The sequence below is a fragment of the Aethalodelphis obliquidens genome, unplaced genomic scaffold, assembly GCF_003676395.1.
Source record: "Aethalodelphis obliquidens isolate GAN/ISIS:26980383/991018 unplaced genomic scaffold, ASM367639v1 scaffold46, whole genome shotgun sequence".
NCBI lineage: Eukaryota > Metazoa > Chordata > Mammalia > Artiodactyla > Delphinidae > Aethalodelphis > Aethalodelphis obliquidens.
The window spans coordinates 10,657,098-10,676,028 of record NW_020837990.1 but is presented as its reverse complement, the minus strand read 5'-3'; the positions used below and the strand labels follow the sequence as shown (position 1 = coordinate 10,676,028).

The following is an 18,931-nucleotide window of genomic DNA, read 5'->3' as shown; positions in this document are numbered from 1 at the left end:
TATAAAGTTTACATGAGGTAATTCATGTGAACCATATGGTCAGGACTGAACAATAACGCGCTAATATTATTACCGTCATTCACTTAGCAACGAATCAGGAAACGATATTCATGAAAATGCATCTATAAAGGCCTCTCCAAATATAACAATTATTGTTACCCCTTCTATTATTCTTTAGCTTTTCTTTAAATTTTCCTTTTTGCCCTGAGATGGATTGCCTTTGCTGTAACTGCAACAACAGCAGCTAATCCTCTATTACCTGGTACCACAGTGTTTTACACACATTCCCTCCTCACAGTAGCCCAAGAGAGACACTATTATGATCTCCACTTTGCAGATGAGGAAAATGAGCCTCAGAAAAGCTGGGTGGCCTGGCCAGCGTGCCACTTCTGGTGAGAGGCAGACAGGGCTTCACCCAGGACTTTCTAGACGCCTGAGCTTGGACCCTTAACCTCTTTACATCTATACCCCTGATGGCATCCAACCAAGCACAATGCCTGGCACATAAAAGGGATTCAATGAATTAACTGGATGCTTTAAATTATACTTTATGTCTTTGTGCCACATAATTCCCTCTGGAGTTATAATAATTCGAAGCAGGCAGGTGCAGGGCCCCCTGTGCAAGTGGTATCGTTTCAGCCATAAGTTTCATAAGTTTTGAAGGGGGCATCCCTCCTGATCGTAAGTGATAGGAACGCAAGTTCTTAGTATATATGTCATGGTTTATTTCAAGGAAGGAACATAACTATATAATAGTAACCTCAGCTGTTTACCCAGCGTAAATTTTCCTCCCTTTTAATAAACTAGTGGTTCTCAAACTTGGTTGCACATTTATATCACCTGGAGAGTTTAAAAAATTATTGATGCCTGGGTCCTACCCACTAGTATAATTTAATCGATGTGAGTTTCAGCTGGGCCATCAGGACTTTCACAAGCACCTGGGTGATTCTAGTGTTCAGCCAAGGTCAAGAGCTCTTCCGAACTAAAGGTTTCTGGTTTGTGTCCTAGTTGTCTCATTAGATGGAAATGAAAACTGGCAAGTATCGTGAATTAATTCAATAGAGAGCTTACTTGTGCATCCAGGCTCCTTGCAGGCATCAATTAGTTTGGTTACAGATGCACAGAAAAGTCTTAATTGTCAACTCTGGTGGCTGTCCTGAGAATCAAAGCACTGCCCTATCCCTATTAGCTGGGCAGTTGGGGGAGGGGCTGATAACTTCAAATCTTCCAGAACATCTGATCAGTGATTCTCTGTTATGCAGTGTGATGAAAAATGCACAAAAGCATATTTCCACATGGGAAAAGCCCACCTGGCCCTAAAGAACTACAGTGTGGTAAGTGCTAGAGGAACCTTAAGTGGCATGTTTGATCTCGGAGCAGTGCTTCAGATTGTCTCAGAGAAGAACCACATTCCTCCAAGTTGATGAGATATTAATCCACTTCTTAGTATTTTCCAGGGAAAATCTTAAGATCTTAGAGCTGGGAAGAATGTTGAGTGTCATCTGATAATAGCCCCACCTGCTGTAGAAATCTCTTCTGCAGTATCTTCTACCAGTGTCCGTCCAGTCCCGGGATGAGCATCTCTGGAGAGAAAAGACATAAGCAAGAAGATGAAAAAACAAAATTCACTTGTAATCTCATCTCCTGAAAGTAACCATACAGAGAGATATACACACTAAGATATTGGATATTGTTAATAGCAGCTTTATTGAGATATAGTTCACGTATCAAACAATTCCCCTATTGGAAAGTATACAATTCAGTGGTTTTTAGTGTATTCACAGAGTTGCACAACCATCACCACAATCAGCTTTAGAACATTTTTGTCACTTTGTCAAAAACACCTATACCCATTAGCAGTCACTCCCCTCCCTTCCACCCCACCCTCAACCCTAGACAACTACTGATCTACTTCTGTCTCTATACATTCGCCTATTTTAGACCATTCATATAAATAGAATTATACAATATGTGGTCTTTAGTGACTGGCTTCATTCACTTAGCACAGTGTTTGCAGGTTTCATCCATGTTGTAGTATGTACAGTACTTTTTTTTTTTATTGCTGAACAATATTCTGTTGTATGGATATACCACATGTTATTTATCCATTTGTCAGTTGATGAACATTCAAGTTCTTTCCACTTTTGGTTATTATGAACATCCATGTACAAGTTTTTGTGTGGACACATGTTTACAGTCCAGTTGGCTATACACCTAGGAGTGGAACTGCTGAGTCGTGATAACTCTATGTTTAACCTTTGGAAGAACTTCCGTCTTGTTTTCCAAAGTGGCTGCTCCATTTGACATTCCTGCCAGTAGTGTATGGTTCCAGTTTCTCCACATCGTGAACAATACTGGTTATTTATTTTTCTTTTCTGTTATACCCATCCTGATGAGTATGAAATGGTATTTCATAATTTTGACTTGCATTTCTCTGATGGCTAATAATGTTGAGCATCTTTTCACGTGCTTATTGGCCATTTGTGTATCTTCTTAGGAGAAATGTCTCTTCAGATCCTTTGTCCATTTGTTCTTTAGGTTGTCTTTTTATGTTGAGTATAAATATATTCAATATAATATAAATTGAATATTTATATAAATATTCAATATAAAGTAATATAAATATTATATATAGTAATATAATATTCAATATAAATTCTGGATACAAGTCCCTTATCAAATAAATGATGTGAAAATATTTTCTCCCATTCTCTGCCATTCTCTGTGTTGTCTTTTCACATCATAGCACAAAAGTTTTTAATTTTGATGAAGTCTAAATTACCTATTTTTTTCTTTGGTCGCTTGTGCTTTTGATATCAAATCTAAGAAACCGTTGCCTAATCCAAGATGTAAGAGTTTTATGGCTTTAGCTCTTTCATTTAGATCTCTGATCCACTTTGAGTTAATTTTTGTATATAGTGTGAGGAAGGGATCCAGCTTCATTCTTTTGCATGTGGATATCCAGTTGTCCCAGGACCATTTGTTGAGAAGACTGTCTTGTCTCCCACTGAATGATTTTGGCACCCTTGTCAAAGATCAATTGATCATAAATGCATAGGTTTATTTCTGGACTCTCAATTTTATTCCATTTGTTTATGTCTACTCTTATACCTATGCCACATTGTCTTGATTCTTACAGCTTGTAGTAAATTTTGAAATTGGGAAGTGTGAGTCTTCTAACTTTGTTCTGCTTTTTCAAGATTGTTTTAGCTATTCTGGGTTACTGGAATTACCATACAGATTTCAGGATCTGCTTTGTCAATTTCTGCAAAGAAGCCAGGTGGAATTTTTTTTAATTGAAGTATAGTCGATTTACAATGTTGTGTTAGTTTCAGGTGTACAGCTAAGTGATTCAGTTATACACATATATATATACCTATTTTTTCAGATTCTTTTCCCTTATAGGTTGTTACAAAATATTGAATAGTTCCCTGTGCTATACAGTAGGTCCTTGTTGGTTATCCATTTTATATATAGTAGTGAGTATATGTTAATCCCAAACTCCTAATGTATCCCTCTTCCCCCTCTCCCCTTTGGTAACCATAAGTTTGTTTTCTGTGTCTTTGGATCTATTTCTGTTTTGTATATAAGTTCATTTGTATCATTTTTTTTAGATTTTACATATAAGCAATATCATATGATATTTGTCTTTCTCTGTCTGGCTTACTTCACTTAGTATGATAATCTCTAGGTCCATCCGTGTTGCTGCAAATGGAATTATTTCATTCTTTTTTATGGCTGAGTAATATAAATAATAAATGCTGGAGAGGGTGTGGAGAAAAAAGGAACCGTCCTACACTGTTGAATGTAAATTGGACAACAGTATGTTAAAAAAACTAAAAAAAGAGCTCCTTAAAAAAACTAAAAATAGAGCTACCATATAATCCAGCAATCCCACTCCTAGGTATATATCCAGAGAAAACTCTAATTCAAAAAGATACATGCACCCCATTGTTCATTGCAGCACTATTTACCATAGCCAAGACATGGAAGCAACCTAAGTGTCCATCGACAGACGAATGGATAAAGAAGATGTGGTGCATTTATACAATGGAATATTCCTCAGCCAGATGGAATTTTGATGGAGATTGCTTTGAATCTGTAGATCAACCTGGGGATTATTGCCATCTTAACAATATTAAGGCTTCCAGTCCATGAACATGAGATATCTTTCCATTTACAAGATATATTATTTTTAAAAAGAAATTGCCCCCGTTGTACATTTTAAAAAATTATTCTTTGTTGGATTTTAATTCTAAAAGTAATACAGACTTATTGTAATAAGGTCAAATAATAGAGAAGTAAAAAGGAAAATATTAATCTCCCCCCTCCACCAAGTTCCATTTACTTATTCATTCATTCAGTTAATTAATTCACTCAGCACATATTTAATGCATGCGTCTATGTTCCAAGCACTGTCCTAGGCAACAGGAATACAGTAGCAAACAAGACAAAATCCTTGACTTAAGGGAACTCACATTCTTGTGGTAGGGGTGACTTGTCCCAAGATAGAAGCCAAATAAGTAGATGTGTAATATGTTAGGTAGCAATAAGTGTTACTGAGAAAACGAAATCAGGAAGTGGTGAAGGTGAGATTGGTTTTACAGAGAGTGGTCAGGGAGGGCTTCTCTGGAGGAAGGGAAGGAGTGAAGTGAGCAAGCCATGTGGATATATTATACAGTGGAAGAGTGGTCCAGATAGAGGGCTAGCTAGAATGGAGTGAGCAAGGAGGGGAGTGAGAGGAGATGAGGTGAGCAGGTTGGGGGGGATACGTGGGGGACTGATCCCCTAGGGCCCTACAGGTTTTTGGAAGGACCTTGGCTTTTATTTTGAGTGAGCTGGGAGCCATCAGAGGGTTTTGAGTAAAGGAGAGAAATGATCTGACTCATGTTTTAAAGGATCACTCTGCTGTATTGAGAATATATCTTGACATGTAAGAAGAGAGAACCAGTCAGAAGGCTATTGCAACAAATTATCCAAGTGAGAGATGATGATGGCTTGGACCACGTTGGTGATGATGAAGGTGGTGAGAAGTGCTAGGGTTCTGCTTATATACTGACAGTGAAGCCAACAAGAATTGCTGATAGATTAGAGCTAGGGTTAAAAAGAAGCTGGATACAGGGTTACTCTCTTAGACCTTTTGGGCTGCTATAACATAATACCATAGATAGGGTGGTTTATACAACAAAGGTTTATTTCTCCCAGTTCTGGAGGCTAGGAAATCCAAGATCAAGATGCCAGCAAATTCAGTGTCTGGTGAGGACCTGCTTCCTAGTTCATAGACAGCCAGCAGGGGTGAGGGAGCTCTCTGGGGTCTCTTTAATAGGGCACTAATCAACTCATGAGGGCTCTACCCTCATGACTTAATCACCTCCCAAAGTCCCCACCTCCAGATACATCACATTGGGGGTTAGCTTTCAACATCTGAATTTTGGGGGGATGCAAACATTCAGTCTATTACAGTTACCATGTTTGATATCCTGCAACACTATTCTCTGTTTTAATGTGATGCTTTTTCTTCAGTTCATTTCTTAATCCTAATCTTCTAGATGAGCCTTGAGCTTTTAAGCTATCTCAGAATGTTTCTTTGTTTTTTGTTTTTTTTGGATTTTTTTTCTGAGCCTTTTCTTTCAGTGACTGGTCGCATTGATAGCCCTGAGGACTGTACTGCCCTAAACCCATCATCATGCCCCATTAACAAGAATCTTTCTTTTCCAGAAACTTTCTATCTAACAGTGTCCTCAGTGAGCCTCTCACGCTCAAGTGTTGTAGTTGACTCTTCCATGGCCAGTGAACAGACCCCTTACCAGCTCTTTGCAGCCTGTACGTTTAAATAGGCAGTTCTCGCTTCCTGTTCCCAAGTCTCTGTCGACAGTGTTTCTAGCTTCATTTATTTCCTTATTCCCTGTGAGCATATCTGACAGGTAGCCTCCTGTTCTTTCTCAGTGCAAATATCATATCTGAATTTTGCATTTACCTTATGATTATTCTTATCCCAGCCAGACATGAGCCACGAGAATTGAGGACTGGATATTTTCCATCACAGGCTGTATCTGACAACACTATTTTTTAAAATAAAATTTGAAATAATACCTGTTGCCCCACAGAACCAAAGAAGCCTAAACAAAATGTCAAATGCATGCTGCGTTCCCCATGCCCGCCTCCGACGCGGGTAGCGGGGGAGGCTGGGAGGAGATAATGATACCCTGTGCCTTTCTTATAATCACCGTTCGCCCCTAACCACTCTTCAAGACCTTGTTTCTTTCTTCCAGTCTAGAGAGTGTTATCAGAAGATCTTAGAAATAAACCCCCAGCTGCAGACACAGGTGAAAGGTGAGACTTCCTGCCGATGTCCTTGTTCAAATTGCACCTTCCCTCTGTGCCCCGGTCCTGGGGTGTCCTCCATGCCTTCTCTGCACTTGGCCGCAAGCACAGCCACGCCCAGCCCTGCACAATCACATCCTCTCATAACAGCCCAGCCTTGCTCCTCTTCCTCTGTTCTTGGCCTTCCTCCTTTTCTCCACCATCCTCCCTCCAAGCCTTCTAGACAAGGAACAGTGTTGTCCTTGAATAATTCCCAAGATGTTTTAAGATTCCTGGTAGAAACTGTACACGCCTCCTAAAATTTTCCTTGCTGAAGATGAGTCTGAATTATTTTAATGCTTTCTGCCTTTCAGCCTCCCATCCTCAAAAACAGGTTGCTCCATGTGTGGACATGTTGATTGTTAGGGTTTTGTTGTGTTTTCCTTCTTGTTTTGCTAGACTACCTGAATCAGGTAGATCTTCGGGAGAAAGCAGACCTTCAAGAGAAGGAAGCCCAGGAAGCACTGGCTTCAGGCACGAATACGGCCGTGACGACCAAGAATCTTCTGGAGATTCTTTCCAAGCCTGATCAGATCCCCTTGTTCTACGCAGGGGGGATTGAAATCCTGACTGACATGATGAAGGACTGTAAGCCAGCGATGTGTGTGATCTCATGAATATTGTCAGTATAAGGGGACAGAGTTTAGAGGTCTGTCCTCACGAGGCAAAGAATCCGTTCCTCCCTTCCTTCCACCAATATTGATTGAAGGTCTACTATAATGTAGGTGCTAGAGGGGGTGCTTAAGAAACATAACCCATCCCAGCTCCATCCCCTCCTCAGAGCATGCTGACACATGACACACATGCTGTAAACACCACACAATACGACACAAAACACACAGACGGCACGCACTCCATATATACTCACAACACACACACACACAGCATGTGCTCACTATCATGTATACTTATATCACATACATCACACACACACATACACACACACACACCACGCGTGTGGGACAAATATACCATATATGCTTATATCACATACAAGCACACCACACACATTCACCCCTCACGGGTGTTCCCCACGTGCTGCACATACCCGCACACCCTTTGCATACCCGACACAGACCCCATATACACCACCAACACCCTGTACCAGCCCCACAAATTTCCCCCCAACCATAGAGGAATGGAAGACAGAATTTTGTAGGATAAACTGTAACGTTCATCCCAGTTACACTTAATGGCTGCTTAGGATGTAGAAACAGTTTCAGAGCAAACATCAGCTGTGCTCCTGCTAACGAGAGCCACAGTGCTCTGTTTTATAGTTTCTGTAATTACTGATCCCAGGGCTGAAACCAGTGTTGTTACTCAGTGACAGAATGATGTTTGTACAAATGGATGGAGTCTGATTTCCCTCAGTGTACAGTGGAGGGTGCTCAAACACCCCTGCAGTAGTTTCTTGGAGATTATAGGTTCCTCTCTAGAGCCTGGAAACAGCTTTGAAATAAACATTTATTAAGAACAGATGGATATGCCTGTTCTTCTAGGAGGTTAAGCGGCTCCTGGAGACTCTCTAGAGATTACAGAATGATGAGTTGTCAGATCACTCTTGGGGCCCCCCGGGCTCAGCTCTCCTTCTCTGAACAGGACTGTGGATTTTGTGATCTAGACATTCCATATTGGGTTTCTGTTATCATCTGGCTCTGTGACAGTTAGACAGCAGCCAGACAGTTCAGGCGTCTGATGACACGGTTTTCTCTGAACTTGTTTCAGGCACGGAACGAACTTTATTCAGAACACACAATGGATTCAGTATCATCAGTGAGAATGAGGCCGTAAGAAGGTAGGGATGTTTGTAAAGACAACCTGGCATCAAAGCAAAGGAAAGACAACCACTTCCCATGAAATCAGACACTCACCACACAGGCAGCGTGACCGCTGGGTGGCGCTACCTTCAGTCAATACTGGGTTAGGAAAACTTCCCAGCGTTCCTCCAAGCACTTCAGAGTCAGAGAAATGGCCACTCTTGCTGGTTTCCCACCAGTTTTTGCAAGATTGCTCTTTGTTCTTGTCCTCTTTTGGACTTTGCTGATCATAACAGGAAATGAGATCAGCTGGTTCCTGGCTGATCTCATCTATCATTGTATCTGAAGAAAGACCCCTATGGCAGGAGGTAGTTTGCTAAATTTATTTTGTATTTCAACTGTTCTGGTGCAGTTCCCATGGCTTAGGACACTGGTGTGGGTCGGAGTCACCGGCACACGTTTGTGTGTGTGATGAGGCTCACGAACCCTAAGTGGTCTGCTGGCCCATCACAGTTCATTGGTCCTGCTGCAGCCAACGCCCTGCCCCCTGGCTCACCACCCTCCCTCTGTGCAGACCCAGCTTCCTCGGCTGCATCCTTGTCCTGGAGCTCTCAGCTGAGGTCCTAGCAGTCCCTTTTGGTCCTGGTGACCTGCGGCTCTGGATTAGGAAGTGACTTTCTTAAACCCACATTTGAGGAGTCTGGAGGTGAAATAAAACCAACTGAAAGGAAGATCAAGACTGATTTGCAGTTTTAATATTGCTCTCCCTTGCCCATTGTAGGTGCTTTTCCACAGCAGGAAAAGATGCAGTGGAAGAGACAGTATGCGTGTCTGTTCTCAGGCTCTGGCAAGCGGTGTGCAGTGAGAACGGTAAGCCAGGGAATAGCCATCGATCATCGTTAATGCGCTGGTAATGGGAGGGCTACGGGGCGGGGGTGTGGGCAGGCAGGATTGTTCCTCTAGGACAGGCCCTGGAGATGGCGGTCTAGACCCTCCCCTGGAAAAGCATATGGATCAGAAGCGAGACCTGCGCTGCAGTCGTGTCTCCGGCAACCTCGCAGCCGTCTCCTCGGTGGGCAAGGTCACGGTCAGCATCATGCGTGGCCTCATCACCTGGGCACTTGCCCTGGCTCTTTGCAGACTAGTGATTTCAGCTCGTGCGCTGGCAGTGAGGCAGGCAGAGTTTTTCCTTTTCTGTCTGCTGAAAAATAGTGCTCCCTTTTTGCTGACCACAGTACCAGTTTCAGCATCATGAGATTTACAACCATCCCTGCCGGCCTCTTGTGACACTGATTAATTAATGCATAATATTGGGACAGTAACACGCTATGGGGAGTTATTTACCGTAACTCTTCCTTTTTTGCATATTAGCCTCTTCCGGGGTTCACTGAGTTTTTGTACAATCTTATCACTTTAGTGACCTCAATAAAAATTTTAGGTATTTCCCTCATTTTTTTAAAACAATTGTATTTTTTTTTTTTTAATGAGGGGAAAATGTTTGACTTTGGACACGAAACAGTGAAAATGGGAAGAGTGGTAGCTGTGTGTGCCATGCACAGGCTTCTGTGGGGAGCTGTCGAGAGAGCTTGTAAATGCCGCTTGTAAACGATTAAATGCTGAATATGAGGTAATATGATTTTTTAGTAGGGTGGAGGAATCATGTTAAATTCTAGAATTCTTAAGTTCTAGAGAATCAGGGGGACTCTTCCCTGCAGGGAATTACATTCAGACTAATATCCTAACCAAGGTGCCCTGCTACTTGTAGAACACTGCACCAGCTCCGAGCAGTGTTTTTGCAAATCGCCCTGCTCAAGGGTTAGGGAGGCAGGCTTGGTGACCGGGTGTTTCCTCAGTATGAATTGGACATGCTTCCCTCCGTGCAGCCCAACTTCCTCACCCTGCAGCCCATTTTGGTTTCTGTGAACCTTGGGGTCACATCTTTCTTTAGTATCTGGAAAAATACTGTCGGACACAGCCTGTGACATACATGCTGTATCTCAGATCAATGAAATCTTGGTATATCCAATTCAATAAATACAGAGCAGTTTTTAAAAAGGGCAAAGGAATGCTTAAAAGTAAAGACGTGGAAATATGTCTGTGATATAGTGCTGACTGAGAGAGAAAAGCCAGTTTCAGGGTAGGATGTATCATATTTTAACATTGTTCATAAGAAGGGTGAATACTAGCCCCCTTAGGGAAAGGGCTTACCTGGAGGGGATATGGACGAGAGAAGAGGACTTTCATTTTCAGCTGTATACACGTTGTGTTATTTGAATTGTTTGCACTGAGCTACTTTTCATTTTTATGTAAACTAAACAAACTCTGCTCTGTTTCATAGCTTAGCCTCATACCCCAGCCTGTACCTCTGCCTGCTCTCAAATTCACGTACCTCGTTAGAAAATGCACCAGGCGAAAGTGGGGTGCGGGCAAATCTGATGCCACCGCCCTGGAAATAGCTCATGGCCTAGGAAGGGGAGCATTCTTTATTAATTAATGTTCTCATGTGATCGTTCTAGTTTCCTAGAAAAAACTCAAATAGTTGCTCTGGCCATTATGTGAAAATCGATGGTCTAAAGCTCTCCCACCATTTAGCTAATTTCTTTTCCTTTCCTCACATTTCTGAACACCGTACACCGAGAGGCCTCTGGCCAGAATAGTGGTAATAGCTAATGTATGTGTGCCAGCCCCTGTTCTCCGCACCATCACGTATTAACTCACTTGATCCTCACGACAACTCTGTTATGTTGGTCACCTTCCTCGTCCCACTGATAAGGAGCACGGGGGTTGATGACTCGGCTAAGGTCGTTTCTTGGTCATTCAGACCCTGCAGTCTGGTTCTAGAATCCATGCTCTTACCCTTCATTATCCTGCCTCTCAAATGCATGGGGAAGAGTTGGGTTTCCCATTGAGATGTGGGGAGACAGAACTGGTGTGACTGCTGTCATGGTCTGCGCTAGACGGACGTGCCCTGTGTTTTGCAGAGGAGAACCAGCGCCTACTTGTGCTGCGCCCCGGCATGGGCCAGCTGCTGCCCTCCCTCTTGGCCTCCAGGGTCCCGAACATCCGGCAGCAGACCCTGGCCCTGCTGCTGCAGCTCGCCCAGACGGAGAATGGACGGAGCCTGATCATGGGCCACCTTGACCTGACCGGGTAAGGCTCTGCACTCTGGGTGGGAGCTTCCCGGCAGCATCTCAGACCTTACCTGCCACATTAACACCTGCCTGGCTCCTGTCTCACATCTCTGATGTGAGAGGTACCAGCCTACCAGATTAAGGATCAGAAACAGACTTTCTGAAGAGAAACCTTTGAGAAGAACACTCCCTCATGAGGACCTTCAGGACACTCCTGTCTGAACTTGGTACCATGGACAGTGTCACTTCTCCTGAGCCTGTTTCCATCTCACAGACATTGCAGGCCTTGTAAATATGGCAGCACTTCCAAAACCAGCAATTGGGAACCCAACTGTAAAATAGGCTATTTGTTTCTGCCCTTTTAACCTCAGTCCTGGCTCTACCCTGTTCCTGTCCTTACTTTTCTTCATTTATTCCTGTTTTAGGTAATACCATCCGATTTTGCATATCCTTAAACCCTTTCTGGAGCAAGGTAGGGTATAAGTAAATAAAACACATTTCAAACTGTTACATGTAGGTCTTTCCAAGGCTTAAGGTGATAGGAATGGGATGCTCCTCTTTCCTAAGTAAACTTTTTTTAAAAATGGCTGAAGCACAGTGATTCTGCCCAGTGCTTTTCCTTCGAAAGATTATTAGTTCGAATATGTGAAATTGCCGCTTTTTATGTCACAAAAGGCTGCACGTTGGCAATTTCATGTGGTTCAACCGAAAAGAAATAGTAGCAATGATTCTACCTTTGCTTTATAAATGCTTCCCATGTAACCTAAAAACAGAAGTTGGCTTCCGATTCTGTTCACTATCATGTCATTGGGAGGGAGGCAAGATAAGTGTCATTACCCCATTTCACAGATGCGGCAGGAGAAAGTGCAGCTAGTGACTCGGGACATCTCAGCCAGCTGTCTCCCAGGCCTTGGAGCCTCTCTCCTGCTCTCTGTTCCCCAAAAGGAAAGCAATCAAATATGAAGCTGTGTCAGACCTTCTTGGACCACAGCGAGGCCTCTGGGGCTGGTCCCATGTCAGTGAGGAAGTCCATGTGCGCTGAGGACAGGATAAGCCTTGGCTGTGACTCTCCCCTTCTCAGCCCAGCTCAGCAGCCCCATGGCTCACAGGGAAGGCCTTGGCAGCCCCCGAAGCTCAACCTACACAGGCAAACGGATCGTTAGCAGAGTTAAATCCTCAAAAGCGCATTTCACATTTCAAATGACTCTGCGGTCATTTCCTCAATACCTTCATCATATGTTTTTTCATTTGGTTTTGGTCTCTTTGAGTAAATGTAGCTATAGTTATCATAAGCTTTCTCCCCAGCTATCTTTGAATTGCTTGAGTTTCATTTGAACTTTTCCAGTGTCTTGGCATTTGTGATCATCTTGTGTAGTCCTGCCTACTTTCCTTAGACAAAGAAACCTCAGTTTGTTACCTGTGTGCCCACTCTTCTCATTAATGTCCATCTCCAGTTAAACCGGAAAGAGATGGAACATGTTCTCTGAAATGAAATGAGATAGTCTGAAACAGGACAGGGCTGCACACAGGTTCCATGACCCTCACATTCCTCTCCAAATGAGAAAGTGAAGGGACAAGTGTGCAAGGACAGGAGCCGAGTGAGGGCCAGTATCCCTTTGTGAAAAGCTCTGGGGTTTTAGATTCAAGCAGTCAGGAGCCCACATCCCCTGCTTGTCTCTTTCTACTTGTGTGACCCAGGAAAGCTGCTTAGCCTTGAAGTGCCTGGTGTCTCACATGTATCACAGACTTATGGTGAAGCTTCAGAGACATGATACCCGTATGCTAGGTAAAATTTTTTCTGCTGCATTTGACAGATTACTTGGCCAAGAGAACTGGTCTTGTTTTTCTCACATAACAAAAAGACTAAAGATGGTAACAGCTGGTTTGGTGGTTTAACGATGGCAGGGTTAAGGTCTCTGTCCTTCTCTTGACCTTTCCCTCATGGTCACACAAGGCTGCTGCAACTCCAAGCATCACATCCCTCTTTAAGACAGGTTAGCACCAACTGGGTCTGTCCCTTTTATCAAGAGGAGCTACTGCTTTTGTTTCTCTTTGGTCAGAATTGTGTCACATGCCACCCTGGTGGGGAAGATGATTCCAGCTTCTGTGGTAGAGGCAGGCAGGATAGAATGCAACTCTCCCACATCCCAGTGTTTGACATGTCTGAAGACATCGATGTTTTCCAGGTCAAGCATCCTGGTTTCCTCAACCGTTCCTCAGGTAGTTCGACTTCCAGACCCCTCCCAGAACAAGCTGCTAAATAAACCCAGTACCATAAATGTGGGTGACTGGAGGCCGTACTCCTGAATCTAAGAGCCCAGTTTGATGGGCTCTTTTCTATCTATAACTCCTGTTACAGCCTGATGGCATCTGGTCCTAATGATATCATTCTTCCTGGCCCTACTCCCACTCCCTGCTGTTCCTTCTCGGCTCCCTTTGCAAGCCCCCTTTATGCTGTCATCTTTCCACGTCAGGGACCGCAAGATCCTACCCTTGGCCCTCTTCTTGTCCATGGCCCTAATTATCCTGTCTAAGTCTCCCTCTCAAATGTTACAAGGAAACATCCTTCTGCAACTCGGCACCTTCATCGCAACGTCACAAGTATCATAAACTTAGTGTTTCAAAAGCGGTTCTTCAAACCAGAGCCTCTAGCTGAATTTTCTGTCTTCACAGATAGCATTTCCAGCCACCCCGTCACCTAGGCCAGAATCCTGAGAGCTCCCTGGTTGGCTCCTGCCCACATCCCTGAGAAAATGGTACTTGTCAGTCCTGTCTCCTCCGCATCTCCTGGATTCATTTCCTCTGGCTCTCCTGCACCGTCTCCCATCATTACTTCTAGGTCATTGTGAGGCCTCTTTCTTCTCAGCTGTGCCTCTTACTCTGCCCCGTCTCAGCGCAGTCCCTTAACCTTTATTGTCTGGAAAACCCCGGTTCTCCCCCCGTTGGATTCCCTGGTTCCTGTACTACCTGCTCTGATCCACCTGCAGCACACCACCAAAGGAATTTGTCCCAAATGCACATCTGTCCTGTTACTTTCCTGCTTAAAATGCCGAAATTACTGCCTCTAAGACTAGTTCTTGAATTTCTGAGAAATATAGCGCTTAGGAGTCACCTGGGGGCTTTATTAGAATACAGCTTCCTGGGGGCTCCTCTAGCTCAGAGACTGAGAGGGGCTCAAGAGCCTTCAGCCCTCCCCATACACCCCCACCAAGCAAGTCGTCCACTGCCCACACTCGGGACACAGGCTAACAGGGGAAAGTACACACATTCCAGAAGGCCCGCCGTGACCCAGGCTGGCTGTGCCCAGCTCCCCAGCCTCGCAGCTCTCTGTCCTCCCCGCTCCCTAAGCACGAGCTGTGAGGAACCGCTAGCAGTCCCCAAGTGTGCCTCTGCGATTTATGCCTCATCACCTTTGAGACGGCTGTGTGCTCTGCCTCAGATGCTCTGCTCCTGTCCCCACGTGCCTGACACTGGCCTACAAGCTCCTTGGAGCTGGGGCCTTGTCTTGTTTCATCCCTGTGCCTCCAGAGCCTACCACGTCACCTGGCACGTAATGCCAGTAAGTGTTGTTGACTGAACGGACAAAGGGACACGTAGCCAATGCTGCACTTTCAAGTGATGTGGAAATGTCACCCTCATCTCCATCCTCCCACAGCTCTTGCCGGGGGGACTCTGTGCCCACTTGACACGTGTCTGTTTCTAACCTATCATCTGACACATGTCCCTGTACGAGACAGGAGCTCAGTACTGTGTCCCAGCACTGAGCATGACACTCAGCACGCTGTAGGTGCTTGGTGTGGGTTTGCTGGATGGACAAATGCCTTCTGCTCTCATTGTCCTGGTGCCGGTCAGTCTGTTAAGGCAGCCTGAGACTGCATTAGCTTTTCGGCAGCTGCACCGGACTGTTTGCTCGTATACCAGGTTTGCCACTGGCTAAAAACTTGTAAGTTTTTTTCACATGAGTCAGGTATAAACCAGGTCTCCCAATTCTGTTACTTAAACAGAATTTCCAGCTCTAAGTGAAAGACTTTGAGTTTAACTCTCTGAAATTTCATCTGGTATATTCAGCAACCTGTCAAAATCTCGTTAAATCTTGATTCCATCCCCCACTTCATTAGGGGGCCTTCCCACTTAGTCCTCAGCAGATTAGTAAGGGTGCCATTTAGATGTCATTTGTGTGATTCAACTTGGCCAAGCCAGAGTCCCAGGGCAGAGGCACCAGAGATTCCTTCCAAGTCAGCATCTGATAATCAGTGAACTTTGGTTCAAACTGTTAATTCCCCTGGGCCCTCACGTAAAGCGGTAGAGCCATTCCCACGGGAGGGTGTCTGCCTCATTGGGGTGGGCAGGGGCTGGGCTTCCTGGTGGGCATGGTAAGGCCCTTTCAGCTTATTTCACTCAGGTGCTGACTCCTTCCTGGCCTCCATGCGAAGCCTCCTTGTTGGGGATGCTGTCAGCTGGAGGTCAGCCCACCCTGAGGGTGTTACGGATTTTTGCAGGTTGTTGGAAGCCCTCGTGTCGTTTCTTGATTTCTCAGATAAGAAGGCCAACTCAGCCATGGGACTGCTCACAGACTTGGCTCTGGAAGAAAGGTAATTTTTGTTTCCAGAAATTGACATTTCTTCTTCAACCTTTGTTGAACTGTCTGATCTTCTAAAACGTGCGGCACCGGCACACGGGAGGCTAGACCAACTGAGCATCACAAGATTCACCGCGTAGGACAGCTGATGTCTTCAGGGGCTGTGGTCAGCCACTCCCGTTCCAGTCCCTCTAGGCGCAGGGGACAACCCGGCCCTCAATGAGCTTGGAAGCAGTAACATACTTAGAACAGTAACTCTCCCAGCAAGCAAATATGCTATGCAGTGAGGCTTCTTCCCCTAATCAGTGCCTAATAGGAACTGCCTGGCAGACATGTGTTGATTAAATGAGAGAGAGAGAGAGGGAGAGAGGGAGGGGGAGGGAGGAGAAACACAGTAACAAAATAGAGCCCTCCCGGGCCGCCAGTGGCAGTATGGGTAACCATCCCCCGCGCTATTTTTTTTTTTCTTTGTTTAGCTGCTGCTGGGGAAGACAGTAAAGGTCTTAGATTTTCATAACTTTTCAGTTTTGTAAAAACTGCATCTTGTTTTGTTTTTAATTTCCTCATCAACTTTGGGGCGTCTTACTTAGGAAGCGTCATACAATGAGAGAGAGCTGTGTGCTGGCAGCCGGCCATCAGCACGGGCTGGGAGGGTGTACTCGCCTCTCTAGCTGGTGGAGGTGTGTGTGCCTCGGGGCCCTCCTCACGGCTGTGACACGTAAACGTGCTTACACCGTGTCTCCTGTTTGCACGGCGCACAGCGTGTAGACTCAAAGCAAGGGGAGGGCAGGGGTGGTGCTAAGTCAGTTCGGCAGAAACCTAAGGATTCCAGCAGCTTCTGCATGAGAGAGCCACCCTCTGAGATCTGTTATTTAACATCAAAAGCAAGTCTCCAGGCTAAGAAAAAGTAAAGCCACATTACCTGCCCAGTGATGACCTTTTTTGGTTCCGAATGAATCATCCATGCAGGGGCAAATCACACGGGCCCAGGGTTGGACGGTCTGCTCCATCACCCAAGATGCTGTATTTATGTTTTAGTTTGCACGGGGTAGAAATAAATCATGGCTGATGTTCTCTCGACAGATTCCAAGTCTGGTTCCAGGCCAGCCTTCCAGATGTTCTCCTGGCACTGACGGGCGTGCTGGTGAGTAAGCCCTCATTTTATCACCTGTGACAGACCCTTTTGGGAGCATGAGCGGGGCTGTTTCAACACAGTTTACACCCCAGAACTCCTGTTGCCTCTCAGGTTGAGTAATCATTTATTCACAGCTGGAATTTATACAAGTCTTGGTTGTTGAAACAGCTGCAGTGGGGGCAGGTGGAGATGGCATACGGGCAGAGCTGGTTACAGCGGAGGAAAGCCTGCCTGGGGGCTGCAGTAGGCGAAGGTGGAGAGTTTGTCAGTCTCCATCAGTCTTCTTCTGAGCCAAGTCCCGTCATAATTACCACGTGCAACCCTGTCCCCTGAATGGCAGTCATCTTGGTCAGGAGGGCAGGTGTGGTGGTTGGAGCTGATGAGGGAGAAAATTGCCAGGCTGGGAGTCCTCCAGGAGAGCGTGCTGTGACTAGACCTGTCCCCAGTGAGCCATAGAAGTTTCAGGGGACCTTAGAGGGCATACTGACACGCCAATATTTCACAGATGTGGAAATGGAAGGTCTGAGAAGGGACAGGACTTGTCCCAGTGCCCCCAGCTAGTTGATGGAGCGACTGGGATTAAGCCCCAGGCCTCCCTATTCCAGGCCAAGGTGGTTTGGGGTCTCCCCCTCTGTGTGCCTCCTTCCTTTCTGGCAGCGTGACCCCACCGATGTCCCCATGTGGCATAACGCTGTCTGGTTCCCAGACATTTTGGTGAGTGAGGGATGCCCCTAGACATTATTCTGGCATCGTTTGCCTGCTCTCTGCAGATTCGCTTTCTCTTCATCCCCTTTTAGAGGAGAGATCCCAAGGTCACCAACACCTCAGCTCTCTGCCAGTGTATTGCCATTATGGGAAACCTCAGCGCTGAGGCTGCCACCCGAAGACAGATGTCTGCCTCTGAAGAATTCAGGGATGCCTGCTTGGGCCTCATGGTATTTCAGCTTTTCTAGTCAAAGTTGGTCTTTTACCTGCTTTGAGGGCATTGGCTTCTTCTTCATTATCTGGCTTTTCCAAAAATTCTGTTTGAGGGTGCTGGGGCCAGTGGCTTACCCCTTCTGTAACAGTAGGTTTGATGGGCAGCTGGCCTTACAGAGTCCTCCAGATCAAGTCTCTTCCACCCCGGAGATGTTCAAAGGGTTTTCTGTGGAGTTGGCTTGAGCACCCATTTCAACAGCTCCATCTGCAGTTTGAACCCAGGGCATACAACATATGACATGAGGCGCCACACACTCTGTGCTGTAAACCGGGCTCAGACCTTCCCACATCACTTAGGTTCATGACACTGACAATTTTAGGGAGTGTGAGTGCTACTGAGACCATCGCCAAGGGGAACAGATGACCATGACAAGCTGCAGGAAGATCATTGATCACCTTGTTTTATTTCCAAAGGCCAAGTGTGAGGAGGATGTGGACCTGTTCAGAGAGGTCATGTATACCCTCCTGGGACTCATGATGAACTTGTGTCTTCAGTCCCCCTTTGTCTCTGAGGTACCGCATTCTTTTCTCCCTACCTTAACCCATTCTGTTGCAAAGAACTGTTCTCATTTCTGCAAAGAGGATAGAAGCACGGCAGTGCTTCTACACTGGCAATGGGAATGGGGAATGCTGGGCGGACGCTCTGTCCCTGAGCTGCCGAGGGATGGATGAGTCGCTCTGTCAGGTATTGATTCTGAAAACCAGTTGAGCATCCAGGGCGCTGAGCACGGTGCTAGGTTCTGCGTTTACAAAGTCAAATACGATGTGGTCCCTGCTCTCAAGGTGTCACCCTGTAGTTAGGGGAGTTGGATGTGGGAAGAAATGAGAGCAGTAGAAGAAGATGTTGTGAAGGAAATGTAGACAGACGTGGTGGTGGCGAGAGGGAGGGAGTGGAGAGTGGTCGGTTCTACTTGAGCGCTCAGAAGGAAGAGGCAGAGGACCATGACCAGGACAGGCAAACTCCTTCTCCTGCTCCTTGTTGTTGTAG

At 45.5% G+C, this 18,931-nt stretch overlaps 1 protein-coding gene across 2 annotated transcripts in view; it reads left to right on the top strand.

The window, feature by feature from the left end:
- Nucleotides 1-18,931, top strand: part of TTC12 (tetratricopeptide repeat domain 12) — a 46,458-nt gene that overhangs the window by 15,901 nt on the left and 11,626 nt on the right. For both annotated transcript variants that reach the window (XM_027082280.1, XM_027082279.1), the window contains exons 7-16: nucleotides 1,263-1,334; nucleotides 6,273-6,333; nucleotides 6,763-6,951; nucleotides 8,089-8,158; nucleotides 8,902-8,990; nucleotides 11,102-11,270; nucleotides 15,751-15,843; nucleotides 16,914-16,974; nucleotides 17,763-17,900; nucleotides 18,358-18,456. In XM_027082280.1, the coding sequence (XP_026938081.1) occupies nucleotides 1,263-1,334; nucleotides 6,273-6,333; nucleotides 6,763-6,951; nucleotides 8,089-8,158; nucleotides 8,902-8,990; nucleotides 11,102-11,270; nucleotides 15,751-15,843; nucleotides 16,914-16,974; nucleotides 17,763-17,900; nucleotides 18,358-18,456 (1,041 nt within the window). The remainder of the gene's footprint in view (nucleotides 1-1,262; nucleotides 1,335-6,272; nucleotides 6,334-6,762; nucleotides 6,952-8,088; nucleotides 8,159-8,901; nucleotides 8,991-11,101; nucleotides 11,271-15,750; nucleotides 15,844-16,913; nucleotides 16,975-17,762; nucleotides 17,901-18,357; nucleotides 18,457-18,931) is intronic.